A 17,704-nucleotide genomic window follows, 5' to 3' on the forward strand; every position below is an offset into this window, starting at 1 on the left:
TTCTGCATTAATATGGGATCTGGCTCACTGTACGACTCGAGCGTCGATGAGCACCGGTCCTTGCGCCTCGAGAGCGTCGGTGTACGCCTTGTCGAGCTCCTCGGGCGTACTGACCGTGGACGCGGGCACGCCATACCCCTTAGCGAGGGACACAAAGTCGATGCCCGGGATATCGAGTCCTGGGGAGGACTCGGCCTGGAGCGCAACAGCAAACCTGCGCAGCGCGCCGTAAGATGCGTTGTTGACAATGACGAAGATGGTGCGCGTGTTGTGCGTCCGAGCCGCGTAGAGCGCAGGCAGCGCGTAGTTTGCGCTCCCGTCGCCGATGACGGCGACGACGGTCCAGTCCGGCCGTCCCAGGGCCAGGCCCACCGCACACGGCAGACCGAATCCCAGCCCGCCGCTGGCGGGGAAGTGATACTGATTCTCCCTGGAAACACTCATGCGCTCGAGGAACGTGACGTCGAGCGTCGTCGCCTCGTTCACATACGTGATACTGTCGCCCACATGCTTATCGAGGACGGCTAGGACTTGCTCGCCCGTCATGCCCTTCTCGCTGGTTGCCGCTGGCGGTGTGGAGCGCCTCTCGAGTCGCTCGCCCCGATCTGGCACGTCTGCTGCCAGCGCTGCAATAGCCTGATGCACGTTGGCGACGTAGCTGTCCCCGTATGGTGCGCGGGTCGCCTCGCTGTTGTCCTGCGTGATGTGCACCACGTCCTGCCCATTCGTGTATGCCGCCGGCTCCCAGCGATGATACCGCATCAGGGGGGCTCCGATGACGAGGATGCCGTCGTAATCCTCCAGGCGGGAGCGGACCCTTTCGACACCGGGAGGAAGGAGGCCGCGGTAGTGCGCGTGTGTTGTCGGGTACGGACATCGCGGGGCCGAGGGCGCGATCCAGACCGCGGCGCCGAGACGTTCTGCCAACTGCACAGAGCTCTTCTGCGCGCCATCGGCGTCGGGGCCGAGCACGAGCACGGGTCGTTTCCAGTTCGCGATACGCTGCAGGAGTTCGTCCTTGTCATCCCTCGACAAGGCACCACAGACCTTCACCCGACGGCTGGGGAGGAGGGCATCAGACTCTAGGGCCTTGTGCGCCCAGTCGTCCCACGGTACGCTCAAGTAGGTCGGTCCTCGCTGAGTGATAGCCTCGAGGATAGCCTGGGACATGGCTCTCGGGACGTCTTCGGCGGCAAGCGGCTCACCGGCCCACTTCACCAGTGGCTTAGTTAGCATCCCGGCATCGACGTTGGCGAGCATGACCTCCTGGCCCACCGTGCGGCGCACCTGCTGTCCCGCGAGCAGCACCAGGGGGACATGGGCATAGACCGCATTCGTGAGCGCGCCCATTGCGTTCCCCGTTCCGCTGGCCGCGTGCAGCGATACCAAGGCTGGCTGCCCCGTAGCCCGAGAGTATCCCTCCGCCATACCCGTAACGACAGCCTCTTGAAGTCCGAGGACGTAGCTGAAGTCATCAGGCAGGGAGGCGAGGAACGGTAACTCGTTGCTGCCCGGGTTGCCGAAGATGGTCGTGAGGCCGTGCGCCCGCAGGATCTCGTACGTCCTATCGAGCACCGTTAGCTCTTTTGTCGTCATGCTTGGTTGAATCCGTGATCAGATAGCAGATGTCAACAGTGTGCGACGCCGAGATGGGCAAATGACGACACCGGACTGCCGGCCATAACCGATCCGGAGAGTGGAGGCCGATTCGAGCGTCACGATCAACCTCGTCGTCGTCCAGTCTATCTTCCAACTAGCGCGTTCCCACTCTCACGCCATGGCAATACCCGATGACAGCTTCCCACACATCATCGACACGATTCTCGACTACGCGGTCGCTGACTACGACAGCCCGAGCGCGCTGGTCCAGCTCGGACTCGTAAGCCGTGACTGGCACAGGCGACTCGACGCCAAGATCGGCCATCATCTCCTCACGGTCGACTACTGGGTCAAATCCACTCGCCCAGGGGAGACACCCACCGCCGAAGCACCCAGAGGATGCCCGGCCCTATTGGCGGAAAGGGGCGTGCAGCCCGTACAAGAAGCGGGACGATGGCGTCACGCTCTCCGGTCCGCGCTGTTCCCCGGCCACAACGTCGCCGACCTCGTCCAGGAGACGGGCGCGAGTCTCGTCCACTCGGCCAAGGTGCTCACGGTCCGGGGCGAGTTCACGCAGTCCCACAGCGCAGCGATCGAGGCGCTGTGTCCCTCTCTCGGCGCCGTGCGCGTCGCCTCCGTCTCGTCCATCAAGGGTCCGCACCTCATCCTTCCGTACGCTCCGCGCTTCCTCCCACGCGCTGAGACGTATGTCTGGTTTCGAGCGCCAGACACGCAGTTCAGCCTGCAAACCGCTGCGCCGGGGTGGCGGGCGCGCAGCCGACCCTCCCCTCCGCATATTTGTCATGAGGATACGAAGCGGCTCGTGTTTGTGAATTACGCCCTGCCTCCGCCATATGGGCACAACAGACGTACGCAGGAGTCCCGCGTTCCCCGTGTCGCTCTGCCACACAACCCCGAGGAGTGTGTGTTCTTCCTTCCCGGCTTGCTCGCCGACGGAATAGAGGCTTGGATCAGATGGGCGTGCGAACTCCTCCCGGCACCAGTCACTATCGTCATCGACGCGCAATCTGGCAGTCACAAGGAAGCGCAGATACGCAATGACCTGAAAGAGGCGTTGGGTATGGAGATACTGGGAAGCGATAAGGTGGCGACCTTGCTATCGGAGGAATACAGGTCACGAGTTGGAGAGGAGAGGTACAGGACCGAGACGCAGTTCTACCTCTCTCCGCGGGAGAAGGCGACCGAACGCCAGAACGAGACCTTGTCGAAGTTGCCGCCGGGATGGGCGTTCCCGTACGACCCCGAGGCATAGACGGAGCCGTATCAGGCCAAGGTGAAGGTGCAGGAGGAAGGCAAAGGCGAAGGTGCGGGAGGTCCTTGGATGTCTCTGGCTCATTCTCGCAAGCGAAGTTCCGGAAACTATCTCCCATCACGCCGCACCCGTCCTCACGACTCTCCCAATCGTCGTCCACAGTCCTTACGACACACCTAGACCGCCAAGGGCAGCAGGAGGCGCTGCAGAACCGCGTCTCACTGCGAGCAGGGACGTACATAGCCGCGCACTCGCGCAGGCTCCCAAGGAAGGATCGCCCCGACGCGCAGCGTTGGTGAGGTGGTCCGGTGCGTCCTCAACATCTATGGTGAAATGGTATCATGCATCGTTGCCATCGATGCGGTGGGAGTTCGATTCCCCCTGGATGTACTCTTTTGCTGCCAATCTATGCATGGGGAGTTGCTGGAAGGACGGAGGGAGCCTGTTGAAAGGTGGACGATGTAGAGTTACGGTTGGTTGGAAGAACAGGGGGTGGTGGCGACGGACCCTTAGCGACGGAGTTTGGGCGGCAACGCGCCTGAAGCGCGACGGCGAGTAGCGCGACGCGTAGAGTTCTACCCTAGATAGCGATAACGGTGATGTGCTATCAAGCTCTTCAACGCAGAGAGGGGAAGAGACAGATCCGAGGTCGCGAAGGTCGGTATAACTCTCCTGTGGCAAGACCCACCTCCACATTTACCTGAGTTTTCCATGCCCCACGAATACCGCGTCCAAGGGGCAAGATATCTTCGGGTTCCCCAGGATATCCTAAGTCCCTATAAACGGTCGAGCTTCCGAGACTCTGTCGTGTGAGCTGACGTGAGGATCTCCCAGAGGTCTGTCAATCTACAGCGAGAGCGCAAGGAGAGGGGAAGGGTTCGCGTAAACAATCGTCCCAGGATTATCTCGAATTCCTCGGAGTATTCCCGGAACGGCATCATTTTGATCCACCTTGTTAGGACATCCGACGTCCTTTCCTCTCCTTCTCTCAGCTCCCATGACTCAGCGCTCTTCTCTTGCCTGGAGTTCTGGGCGACATCGACAGGCCACGCCCCGGAATCCCCTGCTCCCCACGTCTTCCCCAGACGCCACTCCCCCCTTTGTCTAGACTAATCTGACGTCAGGTCCCATTCCGCAGCGATCGATAACAATTCTCTCAATGTGGGGCTGGAAACGCCGCGGTGGGCACACGTCGAATGCGACTAACCCGAGGTTCTACAAATTGGAATCGCCCACCAAGGCCGGATTATCTTCGGCGACTCTTCAAATGTCGGTCTCACTCCCGCCCGCACGATCGCCAATGCCCACCGACACGTGCCGCGTGTGCCGGCGCCTGGAACGGGAATCACGGGGTGGCTACGGGTGGCGCCGCCGTGGTGCGCTATTCTGCGCTCTGGAATACCCAGCCTAACAGTCACATGAGCGGCGAGGAAGCCGCGGAATACCGGCGGCCAAGCGAGTCCAGAGAGGCGCAGCTCCACCAAGTCCACAACCCCCACTCAATACTGCGGATGAAGCGAGATTTGTCCGCGACGTATTGCAAAACAGACGAGGAATCCCAGTCTGCGATTGGATGTTGCTGCTGTCACAGTGCTGTAATCGCTTATCTCTACCCACGGGGACACAGGTATCACAGGGAAGGGAGCGTGGAATCTCCAGAAAGGAGGGGCTTTAGGTTCGGTTGTTTGGGAAAAGGGGGACCGACTCGTGCTGGAACACTGAAAGGCTTCAGAGCTTCATGAGGCGCCGGAACCCTTGGAGCCCCGACGGCGGGAGGGGGTTGGGTGATCCCCCGGTCCTCAGCGTAGATGCTTGTGACGTTCCGGCCCAGGAACCCAAGCACCTCATCGCACGTTCAGCGCTTTCCACAAATACGCGCTGGCGCTTACACTATATCCTCCTTGGCCTTGACTACCTCGTCTGTAGATCTCGCGCCTCGCGCGCTACATCGCTAGGGGCCATCTTATCAAACGGGCTAGCGGGTCGGGCGGTAGTGCAGGTCTCTTACCGCAGTCGCAGCCACTCGGTGTCGCCCCCGTGGTCGATTGCTGCGGCAGTACATATAGACAAGCATCAGATGCACGATTGCTCTCTCTTTCACCCTCTCTCCATTTTACTGACCATGGACGACGAGAAGAACTTCCCCGAGACGGTGGTGCGGCCCGCCAGCCCCATCGATGAGAAGACCTCGAGGGCTTCGGTGGGATCGCACGGCGAGACATACCACCCGCAGCATGCGGCGGCGCACACGGCGGACCTGGCACTGCTCGAGGGCGACCGGATCAACCTGGAGGACGTGGACCCGAAGGAGTTGCGACGGGTGCGGTGGAAGATTGACCTGGCAATGTGAGTGGCGTGCCGTGGCCGAGCTGACAGAACCCAGTATGCCGCCGCTCATGCTCTGCTATTTCTTCCAGTATCTCGACAAGACAGCGATCGCGTACGCGAACCTGTTCGACTTCCAGACCGCGAACAACCTGAAGGGACAGGACTTTGCGTGGCTCGGCTCCATCTTCTACATCGGATACCTCGTATGGCAGCCTTTTGCGGCGTGGCTCCTCGTCCGCGTCAACATCAAGCTGCACTTTGGCGTCGCGATCTTGGTGTGGAGCACGTGCCTGGGCTGCATGGCTGCATGCCACAACTTTGCTGGTCTGGCAGCGTGCCGCTTCCTCCTTGGATGCGCTGAGAGCGCCATGCTCCCCATCTGCGGCTCAGTCACGGGCATGTGGTACACGCGCAACGAGCAGAGCGTGCGTGTCGGCATTTGGTACAGCATGGTCGGATGGGGCACCATCTTCGGCGGCCTGATTAGCTACGGCATGTACGCGATGCCGGCGGGCGTGCTCGCCAAGTGGCAGTTCATCTTCGTGCTCCTCGGCCCCCTCACGTTCGTCTACGGCATCTACGTCATCCTCGTCGTCCCCGCGTCGCCGGCTAGGGCATGGTTCCTCACCCCCCGCGAGCGCCTCATCGCCCTCGAGCGCATCCGTGAGAACAAGACCGGCACGACCGGCACCGGTATCCGCTGGTACCAGGTGCGCGAGGCCTTCTGCGACCCGCGCATCTACCTCTGTGCCCTTAGCGTGTTTGCCGTGTCTGTCCCCAACGGTGGCGTGACGAGTTTCTCGGCCGTGCTCATCCAGGGATTCGGCTTCGACAAGCGCATGACGTCGCTGGTGGGCATGTCCGGTGGCGCGTCCGAGATTGTTGGCATGGCCCTTGCCACGATGCTCGCGTACAAGATGCATTCGCGCTTCTGGCCGGGTATCATCGGCGTTCTCATCGGCATTGCGGGCGCGGGCGTCATGCTCGGCCTCCCACCGCAGGAGAAGGTGGGCCGCATGGTCGGCATGGTGTTCGTGTACTGGTTCCCGATCGGCATGATGCTGTTCATCCCCTGGATCCAGAGCATGACCGCTGGAGCGACCAAGCGCGCAACCTTCTACTGTATGTACCAGCTGTTCTACGCCGCTGGAAACCTTGCGGGAGGGCAGACATTCCGGGCAAAGGAGGCCCCGATTTACCAGTCGGCGCGCATCGCCATCCTCGTCGGACTGTGCGTGCACGCCGCCACGATGGCGGCCATCTATGTCCTTCACCGCATTTGGAACGCGAAAAGGGACAAGCTGCCTCCCGTCGTGGAGGAGGACAACATCGAGTTCAAAGAGTGAGTACCACCTTACCACCTTCATGGAGCAGTGCTAACAGACAGCTACACGGACAACGAGATTCCCAGTTTCCGTTATCCGTATTAGTCGAGGGAGGGCGACGTTCCCTGTGTGGCTTGGGCAGCAGTGTATGGTTAGCGCATTCATGTAAAACGAACAGTATCAGAAGGCACAGGTGATGGTGCAACGGCCTCTAGGCGCAAAGAAGCAGACTGGCTGATGTACTGGCCAGTTGGCTTTTCATCGAGACAACTCAGTGCTCATCAACGGTGCGGCGCTGAGGCGGCTCGTCTTTGCATTGTGGAGCTCTGGACATGGGTCACCGATTCGAGTTCTTCCTGCGTTCCACAGTCATTATTCATGTCGGAGGACCCGACGTGTATCGAGCACTTCCCTGTCAGCTCCACGCAGGTCACCTGGTCTCTGTTGGTGCATGCTGTCGCCAGCGCCTCATGAACGCCTCATGAGTGTAACAATGAGCCTCTCCCTGTTGGTCGTTGTGGCTGACTTACCCGCTAAGTTACTCGCTGACTAACTGGCCTGGTGGGCAAGCGGGGCGACGCCATCGGCAACGAAGATAGACCTTGCGGCGTCTTAGAGCTGCTATAATGATATCAGTTCGGCATCCAACACCCAAGATGTTGTCAGCCCACCTCTCCCCATCGGTTAACACCGGACCTTGCCTGATTCTCGTGTGAACCCGTTCCTTGTTGTCGATACGACGTCGTGTGATCGTATAATGCGCTCCACTCCCGCTTTCTCTTCCTCTCGCCATTCGCACGATTCAAATCCAATGCATGAGAGGTGTTCCCCAATCCCCAATGCCCAACCCCACGTCCGGTCTGTCTGATATTACAATGCTCCGTCCCCATAACTACTCCTTGACACTGCCCGAGTTGTCCGCGCACGTCCACGGCCCATTGGTAGCGGCCGTGTTGATGAGATTCGTGACGGCGGCATACATGCCTCCGACGACGAAGAAGAGGCCCGCAATGAAGATGAACAGGTTCAGGAGCATCATGGGCACGCTCCGGTCGCCGCGCTGGCGGTAGCGCCAATTGTCGTGCCACCAAACGAGGGGGAAGACGAGAATAGTCGTTTGCGGCGTGAGCAGGGAGCCGATGAAGCCGACGATCGCGTCGAAGGTGCTGTTGAGTTAGCGAGACTGCGATGGGAGTTCATGGCGGCTCGCTGCTTGCGCAGCTCGCGGAAAACTCACGGAATAGCACTGCCCAGAATGTACGCGACACCGCCCGCTCCGATTGTGCATCCGAACCAGGTGATCCAGTGACGCTTGGTCGGGCGCGAGATGTGCTCGGTGCCCTGGAGGATACGGATGAAGATGAACTTGGACGCGAGGTGGAGATAGATGCAGCCTGTGGCCTGTCAGCATGCGCACCCTTCGCTAACTCTCAACACTTACACGAAACGAGGAGGGCGGGGATGGCGAGGCCGTAGCAGACGCGCTTCATGAGGACACCAGCCGAGCCGAGCGCAGGCGACGAGACATACTGTCCGCAGAACCAGTACACGACACTGCCGATGATGATGTAGAGCGCGGCGCACATGGCGATACTGATGCACATCATGCGGTTGTGCATGCGCGGATCCTTCATCTCAGAGATGATGCCCCAGTAGCACAGCGTCGCGGCGTAGGCATACAGCACATTTGTGATCGCGCCAATGCCGCCGATCGCATCGGTCGACGCGGCGACCTTGAAGTCCTTGTCCCAGGGGCCGGTCTGGGGCGCCTCGGCCGGTCGGTCGTTGATTCCCACGGCGACGGTGAGCGTGATGACGGACGCGAGGATGGACACCATGCCGACCCAGCCGAGCCAGGTGATGTCTCCCAGCGTCTTGATAGACGCGAGCAGCCAGCACGCAATGGCGGCGACAACCATGAAGATGGCGGTACAAGCGGCATGGACACTGACGGCGTTCAGCGCCGTCGAGACGGCCACCATGGCCGACGCCGAGACAAAGATAAAGTTGATGACGAAGATGATGGAGAAGATCTCGCGTCCCCACTTTCCGAAGAGCACTTGGCCAATGTCGCCGTAGCCGTACACCTCGGGGTGGTTCAGCTTGAAGGGCTGAATGTACGAGCCGCACCAGGCGACAAGAATCGCCATACCGATCAGCAGCACGATGCCGGGCACAATGCCGATGGCCTGGAAGACGAAGGGGATCTGCAGGATACCCAAGCCGACGTTGGCCTTGGTCATGAGCACGAAAGTGCCGCCGAGACCGACCTGGGCGTTAGCGGCGTGGACGTAGAAGGGGATAGCCGAGAGGAAGACTTACGCCGCGGAAGTTGGGTCCCTTGCCGTCAGCACCGACCTGGCCGAAGACGGCGTCCTCAATGACGCGCGCATCGCGGATCTCGGCGCCGGCGCTCTTCTCGTCTCCGGCCTCAGCCGTTGAGACATAGTAGAGGCTCTTCTCCTCTGGTTTAGCCCACTGGGGCATGTTTGCTAGATTTGTTGTTGTCGTGTGAGGTTGTGTGGTGGAGTGCGACTCTTAGACTTGTGTTCTGAATATTCTGTCGATCTTAGTGCGATGAGCTAGTCGCGAGCGAGTGGCGAAGTGTGGAGAAGTCTGCGGAGTAGCTTGTGGAGAGACTGTGGAGTAGATATGGATGGAGCGTTGGAGCTATGATCGCCCTTGACAGTGCATCTGGAACAGCAACTCCATGCAGGCGAGCCGCTCCCGAGCCGACGCGAAACTCTTCCTCTGCGCGTGCAGCGACTCGAGGCGGGTTTCTCACTAAGATCCGCCCACTTGGGCAGGTGGGCCACCTGATCTCGGCCTGGCTCCGCGGGACCAGGGCGATGACCGCATGATTGGCTTTGCATTTCATCGTGTGCCATTCAATTTACGCGACGCGACGGCTGGAAACTCAAACTTGTCTCATCCTCCTCCCATCCCCAAATGCCAGCGTTGTGCTGATCAAAGCAGTTTCGATGTCTGTGCGCTAAGATAACGAGATTAGCCTCGGCCATACCATCAGCGCTTTCCAGCGTTGCGAAAATTGTCAAGGTCTTGGCAGGTGAGCGGACTTGAGCATGCCGATCGCGACCTGGATCTTTACGGGCAGAGGGAGCGGCGACTTTTGCGCTCGGTGGCGACCGCCGGAATCGCGGCATATGAACTGCCAGGAGAGTGGAGTCCCCACCCTGAGTTGGAAGACTGGAGCATTCCTGTTGGTTACTCGCTGCTCGTCAGCATCGTCATAATGAACGGCGGCATCTTACAACATCATGATAGAGTATATAAACGGTTGAGTCGACGCAGATGATGTCGAGTCACATCACCCGGGGTTACTCCGGATAGGACCTGAGAGTTATCTAGATAGACCCACGTCCCCCCTCGGCGAACCGCTTGGTGGTGGCTTGGACGCCTTCGATTCCGGTGGACGCCGATCTGCAGTCGTGCTCACGCGAGCAGATCCAGTCGAAATGAACTATTGCATGCCTATGTACAACTTGCGAAAATATCCAAAAATCCTCCTCACGCGCCTATTACACATCTCCTTCCCTCCCCTAGTATCCTCCGTTAGGCCCGTCGGTGATGCCATGCTCCTTGCACAGCTCGGGGTACCACTTGACGCCGACGTCGCGGTGCGACGAGCAGCGGTTGATAAGCGCGTACATGCCGGGGTTGCTGGCATACAGCTCCGCGTACTGGTATCCCTTCGTGTCCGTGACGACGTTGGCGGGCTTCTGCGCGAGCACCTCCTCGGGCAGGTCGATGGGCTCGAGCTTGCGGTCGAGGCGCGCTCCGTGGAAGTATCCGATCGAGTATCGCGGTCCCCGTCCCGGCGGCGGGTTGAGGACACGGTGCGTCGTCGCGACAGCCACGTTGTGGACGAGGTACTCGAGCCCGGTACCAATGTTGATAACGAAAGTGCCCGGGATGGCGGGGGCGTCGATCCACTCGCCGGCATGGTTCTGCACCTGCAGGCCGGGGAGGTCGTTGGCCTGGTAGAGGACGGTGAGGAGGTTGGCCGTGTCGCGGTGCGCGCCGACGCCCTGCGTTCCGTCGCCCGGGGCCAGAGCGTCGACAGCGGGGTACTTGATCAACTTGGCGCGGTGCTGCTGTCCCGGCTCGACGTAGGCGTCCTCGATCGCGTTGGGCGGGAGGCCCAGAGCCTCGGAAGTCAGGCGCGTCAGGCGCTCAGCGAGACCAGACGCATGCGTCCAGTACTCCTGCAACACCTGCCGGAAGCCGGGCAGGGCGTCCTCATCGGGGAGCGGGTTCGGGCCAGTGAGGCGCTCGTACTCGGGCTGTCCGGGCTTCCAGAAGGCGGGCAGCTCGTTCGCGAAGTCGAGCTGCTCACGGTTGTCCTTCTTGTTCTTGGTGATCTCGTTGCCCTGCACGCTGTACCCGAGGAAGGTGGGCGAGGTCAGCTTGTCGGCCTTGAGCTTCTCCTCGAGCGGGAGGTCAAAGAACTCGATCGCCTTGGCCGTCACCGTGTCGAGGAAGGAGAGGGGAACGCCGTGGTTCTTGACGTAGAAGAAGCCAATGTGGATGAGCGCGTGCTGGATCTCGGCGATGAGCGCGGCGTGGTCCGGCTGGGAGAGGTCGATGACGGGAATGGACTGGAAGTCCTGGGTGTTGTCGTTTGTCATGGTCGTGAGTGTTCGTGTCAGTGAAGGCAAGAAAGAAGAGGTAAGAGTCCGACAACAACGAGCTATTATCAATCAGTCAGCAAGTACATGCATTCCAGTGACGTCGGAGATGAACGCGTCTGATGCATGGAGAGTGGGCGAGGTTGTTGTGCAAATATGGCGTAATGTCGTGCTTTTTCGGCGTTCTAATCTGAAATTGGCAGAGACCGAGTGCCGACCATTGACTCGCTCTTCGCTCTTGCCCGACGACTCGTCCGTGCTCGCCCTCCCTCTCTCCTCGCCCTCCCGAGACGGAGAGGCGCTGCTCAGCGATGGAATGCGCAGGCCGCGACACGGAGATCTGTGCATCGCCGAGCATGCCGCGGCCAAGTGAGATAACGAAAGCGAGATTGCGATCTGGTCGATCGATCCAGACTAGTTGCTGTGTCATTGTTGCACTTGCCCGTAGAATCCGAGCACGGGGCCGAACCGTGGGCGTGTGGTTGCCGATGTCCCAATGGTCCAGGATGGGGGTCCAGGATGGGGGTCCAGGATGGGGGAAGAGAGAGACTAGAGTGGGGGGGTTCGTCCATCAGCGCGACCATCGTCGGACTACTCTGGTTTGATTCACACTGTTCTTGTCTTCTCTTCCATTCCTTTGTCTTACCACTGGATCCCGATGCTTGTTGCTGTGCGGTGTCCGGTTCCGCAGACGCCAACAACGATGCCCACGACTAAGTGAGTTTGGACGACGACGACAGCTCGGCAATCTCGCCTACCCTATGATCTTGTCCTCAGTGCTGACTCCAGCTTGCTCACTTCCACTGACCAGTCTGCGCGGTGCTGATCGGTTCGCTGATCATGGCGTCGAGCCCCGTAACGACAGCAAAGGAGCCCCTCCCCGGTATACACGGTGCTAAGGACCGACAACTCGACCTCGACGACACCGCCGACCACGGAGAACGCTCGAGACTGGCGTAGTTTCTCCGACAAATCCGCGCTAACAATCCTCGTGGGTCACGTGTTGCCTCTCATCAGCCATTGTGCAGAGTTCGGATCTTGGTCCACTCTAAGCCCGCCAGCAAGCTTAACTCTCTACTGGGTAGGGTCATCTACGCATGCAGGAAGGAGCTCCAACGTGCCTCCTGCGCTCCACCTGAAACCTTGCAGCAAGCAGACAGCAAATGGAATCGGCGTTGGAGGACTAAAGCCGGATCTCGACCGCTCGCGTCAGCCAATCGTGCTCCACAGTCCTGGTCCGCGACTTCCAATGCCGCACATTCCCTACCACCTGCGCGCTCCAGCCGCCGGCGTCCGCGGCTCGACGTTCGGATTTCGCTCGACTCTGCCCAACTGGCCTCCACACTCCCCCAAACCCCGCATACATGCCCCTCACTCTCACCGACGCCTCCTTCTCGCCAACCGCCGATGACTGGCTACGAGCACGGGGCCAAGCGAGACAGGGGCGTGAGGCGCAGAACGAGCGGGGCCGAGCCTCTTTGCCGTCTTAGCCGAGGCCGGTGGACCAATGTCATCAGTGTTAAGCTTGCGACCTCGGTGCTGGCAGGCAGCTATGGAGACCGCAATCGCGCAGGAGTGCAGCGCAAAGCCGCGTGCGGCAATACAACAGCCAGGCGGGAGTGACACATGTGATCGGACCTAGCCCTGCCCAGCTCCTCGAACAAAAGTTGGAAGAGACAGCTTGATTTCTCTTCCTATTCCTAACTCACCTCTAGACTCACCACCATGCTGCTTCAAGCCACGCTCCGCTCGCCGCGCACGAGCGCGTACACTGCGCAAGCTCTCCGCTCCTTTTCGACGACCCGCCTCGTTCTGTCCGTCAACAAGCGCGCCACCGCCGAGGAGGCCGTCAAGGCCATCAAGTCTGGCGACACGATTCTCTCGGGCGGTTTCGGTCTCTGCGGTATCCCCGACACGCTGCTGAAGGCGCTCTCTGAGCGCGGCGCCGGCGAGGTGAACAACCTGACGATCGCGTCGAACAATGCCGGTGTGGAGGAGAAGGGCCTCGGCCAGCTCGTCAAGGCCGACCAGGTCAAGAAGCTCATCGTGTCGCACATCGGCGCGACCAAGCTGATCGAGAACAAGTACCTCGCGGGCGACATCGAGGTCGAGCTCACGCCGCAGGGCACGATTGCCGAGCGCATCCGTGCCGCTGGCGCCGGCATTCCCGCCTTCTTCACCCCCACTGGCGCCTCTACCGCTATCGAGACTGGCGGCGTGCCCTATCTGAACGCGAAGGACGGCCAGGAGGCCAAGTTCCCCGACCCGCGGCCGACGATGGAGTTCGACGGGCGCAAGTACGTGATGGAGCGCGCGCTCAAGGGCGACGTCGCGCTCATCCACGCGTGGAAGGCGGACGAGGCGGGCAACCTCGTGTTCCGCTACACGGCGACCAACTTCAACGGCCCCATGTGCAAGGGTGCGAAGCACACGATTGTCGAGGCCGAGGAGATCGTGCCGACGGGCACCTTTGACCCGTGCGAGATCCACGTCCCGGGCGTGTACGTCGACAAGATCGTGCAGGCCGACCGACCGAAGCAGATCGAGACGCTCATTCTCGCCGACGACGGCAAGGACGCCGACGCTTCCCTCGGTTCCGGCGCCGCGAGGAAGGGTCGCGAGATGATCGTGAAGCGCGCAGCTCAGGAACTCAAGGACGGCTACTACGTTAACCTGGGCATTGGTATGCCGACGCTCCTCACCGCCCACCTGCCCAAGGACCAGAAGGTGTGGCTCCAGTCCGAGAACGGCCTGCTCGGTATCGGCCCCCCGCCGACTAAGGAGCAGGTCGACCCCGACGTCATCAACGCGGGCAAAGAGACGATCACGATGGCGAATGGCGCGGCTGTTTTCGACTCGGCCGAGTCTTTCGCCATGATCCGTGGCGGACACATTGACGTCGCCGTCCTCGGCGCCATGGAGGTCAGCGCGGCCGGAGACCTGGCCAACTGGATCATCCCCGGTGCGCTCGTCAAGGGCATGGGCGGCGCCATGGACCTCGTGTCTTCCCCCGACCAGACGAAGATCATTATCACTACGGACCATGTCAATAAGGTATGTTTTAGCCCCAGGAGCGTCTCCAGAGGGTTCAGGAGGAGTAAGGAGGTCGTGGGAGCAGTGGACGAGTGGAAAAATGGCGTAGAAAGCTCATGGGGGAAAATGTCGATTTGTGCCACAAGCTAACTTCCACAGCGCGGCGAGCCCAAGATTGTGCAGGAGTGCTCTCTGCCGCTGACCGGCGCGCGCTGCGTCAGCATGATCGTGACGGAGCTGGCTGTCTTCGAGGTCGACCGCAAGGCTGGCAAGCTCACGCTGACCGAGCTCATGCCCGGCGCCACGCTCGAGGAGGTCGTCGCCAAGACGGGCGCCAAGTTCGACGTCTCACCGAACCTCAAGACGGCCCAGATTGATTAAGAAGAAGCATTAGAATTAGATTGTATGCATTAGACGGATACCCTGGTACGAGAAGAAGACTTGGTGGGCTGAGGATCGGTCGAAGAGGTTAGATAGGCTAGTTCATCCCTGACGCTGGCCGACCGCTCACGACCCATTGCATGGCTAGGATATCACAGATGTGAAGACGGTGGTCTGTGCGCTCGATACCACAAGCTCGTCAGTTATCACAATCAATGGCATCGGCTACGGCGATGATGGGTCCACTGATGTGCTTAGCCGGTCGCCTCTGATGCCTTCGATGCCTTGCCGATAGGATATTGTTTGCAACCTGCTCCCGATCTGCAGTCCATACATCACGCAATCCACTCTGACTTCGAGTAATACAGCGATCAATGCGTACCATGCTCCGGAATGTCGAGAACGGAGCTAGACATGGCGATATCCACGATAAGCCACAGATCTTGGCATGAACCCACCAACTCGCCACCGGGGCCAGGACCTCCGGCCATCACTCAAGAAGCTCTGCGGATCACTCGAAAGGCAGCCAACGATCACTCAGAAGCAACACGAGATGTAACTGCAAATGACCGTGCATGAAACCCTAAATCTATGCTAGAACGATTGGAATGGTGGGTTGGAGTGGGTGGGTTGGTGGGTGTGCTACGCTTTTAAATACTACAACTAATCTTCTTACTTCTTTTGTGTTGGCTGCTGGGGCATGTCCTGGTGGAGAGCCTCGTTGCGCCTGACACCTGTCTCGCTCCTGCTCGACTTCGACTCGGCTTAGAGACGGGCACGAGCACCCTGGCCGGCGCGGTAGTGGACCTTCTCCTTGTCCTGCTTGGCCATCTCGCGGAGGTTCTTCCTGAGAATCTTGCCCGAGGGGCTCTTGGGGATAGTCTCGAGGAACACGATACCGCCACGGAGACGCTTGTGCTGCGCGACGCGGTCGTCGACGAAGCGGTGGAGCTCATTGGGCGGCACGCCCGACACGACGTACGCGCGCGGCATCTCGGTGGCCTGCTTCGCGTCCCAGACGCCAACGACGCCGACGTCCTTGACGCCCGGATTCGTGAGGAGCAGTCCCTCGAGCTCGGCGGGCGCGACCTGCAGACCCTTGTACTTGATCAGCTCCTTCAGGCGGTCGACGACCTTGTACCAGCCCTGCTCGTCGCGGACCAGGATGTCGCCTGTTCGCAGCCAGCCGTCCTCCACGATCGTCTCCGCAGTTGCCTTCGGGTTCAGGTGGTAGCCGCGCATGACTGAGGGAGAGCGCACCCAGAGCTCGCCTGGCTGGCCACGCTCCGAGTCCATCCCGGTCTCCGGGTCGACGAGGCGAGCCTCGGTGTGAGGGATCAGACGGCCGACCCATCCGTCGCGGCCGACGGACTCGTGCTCGTTCATCGTGCAGATGTTAGGGGAGGTCTCGGTCATACCGTATCCCTGCAGGATGCGGACACCCGGAATGAGCTTGAGGAAAGCGTCGCAGATCTCGCTCGACAGCGGCGCGGCACCGGACATCGCCTTCTTGATCGACGATAGGTCGTAGTTCGGCACGTTCTTCGACTGGAGGAGGACGAGGAAGAGAGGGGGAACGAGGTGGACCATGGTCACCTTATGCTGAACGTTAGCGAAGCTCACGCTCTTGTACTTACCTTCTGGATCGTCTTGAGGACCTGGATCTCCTCGAAGCGGGGGAGGACGACGACGGGGCGACCCTGGGAGAAGGGCTGGCAGAGAGCGAGGGTAACGGCGTAGATGTGGGAGAAGGGGAGGAAGCAGAGGACAACGTCCTTGCCCTCGGCCATATTGGTGAAGGCAATGTTGGCGCACTGGAGCTGGCTCGTCATGTTCCAGTGGCTGGTCTGGACGCCCTTGGGCAGACCGGTCGTGCCGGACGAGTAGCAGCGCCACGAGTCGTTGCTGTGCGCCTCAGCGCCGTCGAACTTGGCCGGCTGCGCGGGCTTGCCCTCCTTGACCAGGTCGGCGACGGTCTTGAAGCGCTGCGACGTGATTCCACCATTGGCAGGGCTCTGCTCGAGCAGAACGATGCGGCTGTCGGGCCACTCGCGCTTCAGGTCCTTGCGCGCAGCGTCAAACTTGGGCAGGAGGTCCGCGTCAATGAAGATGATCTCGGCACCAGAGTTGTTCAGCTGGTGCGCGAGCTCATGCGGCTCGTAGGCGTAGTTGGCGGGCGAAAGTGTGACGCCCGCAGCGAGACAGCCGTACACCGTCTGCGCCCAGGGGAGCGAGTTGAAGCCCCAGATGCACGCTGTGCTTCCCTTGCCGAGGCCGAGGGCGTTGAGAGAGCCGGCGAGCTTGAGCGCATTGTTGATGAGGTCGCCGCGGGTCAGAATCCGGTCCGTCGCTCCGTCGATGAAGGCGGGGAGGTCTGCGGAGAACTTGGGGAGAGGGCTGGGACCGCCGACACCTGTGAGGTAGGTGAAGAGGCTGGTCTCGGGGAGGGGCGGTTGGATGGCGTGGTCGGAGACGTAGATTGTCTTCGTCATGGTGGGGAGGGATAGTTGGGAGAAGGAGTGGGGGAGGAGGGAGGAGGAGATATATACTCCTGTGGAAGATGGTCGTATGTGAACGCGTTGGCACGAGGAACGGGAGGAACGGGTGGTCGTCGGTCGAGCCGGGTGTGCAGGGTGAGACTAGCGAGGCCGAGTCTGGAGTCACCGGAGCCTGTCTGTCACTTTGTCGATGGTGTGTGCAGGCACCTGGGCTCAGTTAAGAAGCAGTGAGTGAGTGTCCGTGGAGATGGACGCACGGAACATGGCCCGGACGGTTCGGGGCCGTCTGATGAAGTATGCCCTGGGTGAACCGCGTGACTGGGGAGAGGGGGAGAAAGGAGCAAAGGGACGAGGACCCGCGGGGTTGCATGCAGTGGGCTGACGACGGGGCTGTGGATGTGAGATTGCCGAGAGCCGACGCACCCCCGCAAGCCACAATCCCCAACCTTGGATCCCGAGATATCCTCAGCCAACGACGAGCGGCTGATGCGAGCAGCACCATAAAGCCACGAGGGGTCAATGAGGTCAGCAATGCAATATGCAATATGCAATGTGCATGCCAAGCGGCTCAACCACTTTCGACACTCGGCATGCATTCCTGCCAGTGCAGTGAATTGC

The 17,704-nt window shown here is 60.6% G+C and overlaps 7 protein-coding genes and 1 non-coding gene across 8 annotated transcripts; 4 read left to right on the forward strand and 4 right to left on the reverse strand.

Moving 5' to 3' along the window:
* Window positions 1-24: 24 nt before the first annotated feature.
* On the reverse strand, window positions 25-1,596 carry A1Q1_03709 (benzoylformate decarboxylase; the record flags this gene model as incomplete). Its single annotated transcript, XM_014323459.1, has 1 exon — window positions 25-1,596. The coding sequence occupies one exon, from the start codon at window positions 1,594-1,596 to the stop codon at window positions 25-27; it is 1,572 nt and encodes a 523-aa protein (XP_014178934.1).
* Window positions 1,597-1,777: 181 nt separating this feature from the next.
* A1Q1_03710 (uncharacterized protein) lies at window positions 1,778-2,872 on the forward strand (the record flags this gene model as incomplete). Its single annotated transcript, XM_014323460.1, has 1 exon — window positions 1,778-2,872. One exon carries the CDS (start codon window positions 1,778-1,780, stop codon window positions 2,870-2,872), a length of 1,095 nt encoding a protein of 364 aa, XP_014178935.1.
* A 319-nt stretch (window positions 2,873-3,191) lies between these two features.
* A1Q1_t271 lies at window positions 3,192-3,262 on the forward strand. The gene has a single exon. It is a non-coding gene; the product is annotated as a tRNA-Gly (tRNA).
* Window positions 3,263-4,994: 1,732 nt separating this feature from the next.
* Window positions 4,995-6,546, forward strand: A1Q1_03711 (putative DAL5-Allantoate and ureidosuccinate permease; the record flags this gene model as incomplete). The annotated part of the gene is made up of 2 exons (XM_014323461.1): window positions 4,995-5,218; window positions 5,256-6,546. The coding sequence occupies 2 exons, from the start codon at window positions 4,995-4,997 to the stop codon at window positions 6,544-6,546; spliced, it is 1,515 nt and encodes a 504-aa protein (XP_014178936.1).
* Window positions 6,547-7,417: 871 nt separating this feature from the next.
* A1Q1_03712 (uncharacterized protein) lies at window positions 7,418-9,012 on the reverse strand (the record flags this gene model as incomplete). The annotated part of the gene is made up of 4 exons (XM_014323462.1): window positions 7,418-7,691; window positions 7,763-7,919; window positions 7,967-8,795; window positions 8,848-9,012. The coding sequence occupies 4 exons, from the start codon at window positions 9,010-9,012 to the stop codon at window positions 7,418-7,420; spliced, it is 1,425 nt and encodes a 474-aa protein (XP_014178937.1).
* Window positions 9,013-10,085: 1,073 nt separating this feature from the next.
* A1Q1_03713 (uncharacterized protein) lies at window positions 10,086-11,174 on the reverse strand (the record flags this gene model as incomplete). Its single annotated transcript, XM_014323463.1, has 1 exon — window positions 10,086-11,174. One exon carries the CDS (start codon window positions 11,172-11,174, stop codon window positions 10,086-10,088), a length of 1,089 nt encoding a protein of 362 aa, XP_014178938.1.
* A 1,725-nt stretch (window positions 11,175-12,899) lies between these two features.
* A1Q1_03714 (coenzyme A transferase, putative) lies at window positions 12,900-14,588 on the forward strand (the record flags this gene model as incomplete). The annotated part of the gene is made up of 2 exons (XM_014323464.1): window positions 12,900-14,228; window positions 14,367-14,588. 2 exons carry the CDS (start codon window positions 12,900-12,902, stop codon window positions 14,586-14,588), a joined length of 1,551 nt encoding a protein of 516 aa, XP_014178939.1.
* Window positions 14,589-15,353: 765 nt separating this feature from the next.
* Window positions 15,354-17,080, reverse strand: A1Q1_03715 (AMP binding protein; the record flags this gene model as incomplete). Its single annotated transcript, XM_014323465.1, has 2 exons — window positions 15,354-16,184; window positions 16,226-17,080. 2 exons carry the CDS (start codon window positions 17,078-17,080, stop codon window positions 15,354-15,356), a joined length of 1,686 nt encoding a protein of 561 aa, XP_014178940.1.
* Window positions 17,081-17,704: the final 624 nt, after the last annotated feature.

The sequence above is a fragment of the Trichosporon asahii genome, assembly GCF_000293215.1.
Source record: "Trichosporon asahii var. asahii CBS 2479 unplaced genomic scaffold scaffold00056, whole genome shotgun sequence".
Classification (NCBI taxonomy): Eukaryota; Fungi; Basidiomycota; class Tremellomycetes; order Trichosporonales; family Trichosporonaceae; genus Trichosporon; species Trichosporon asahii.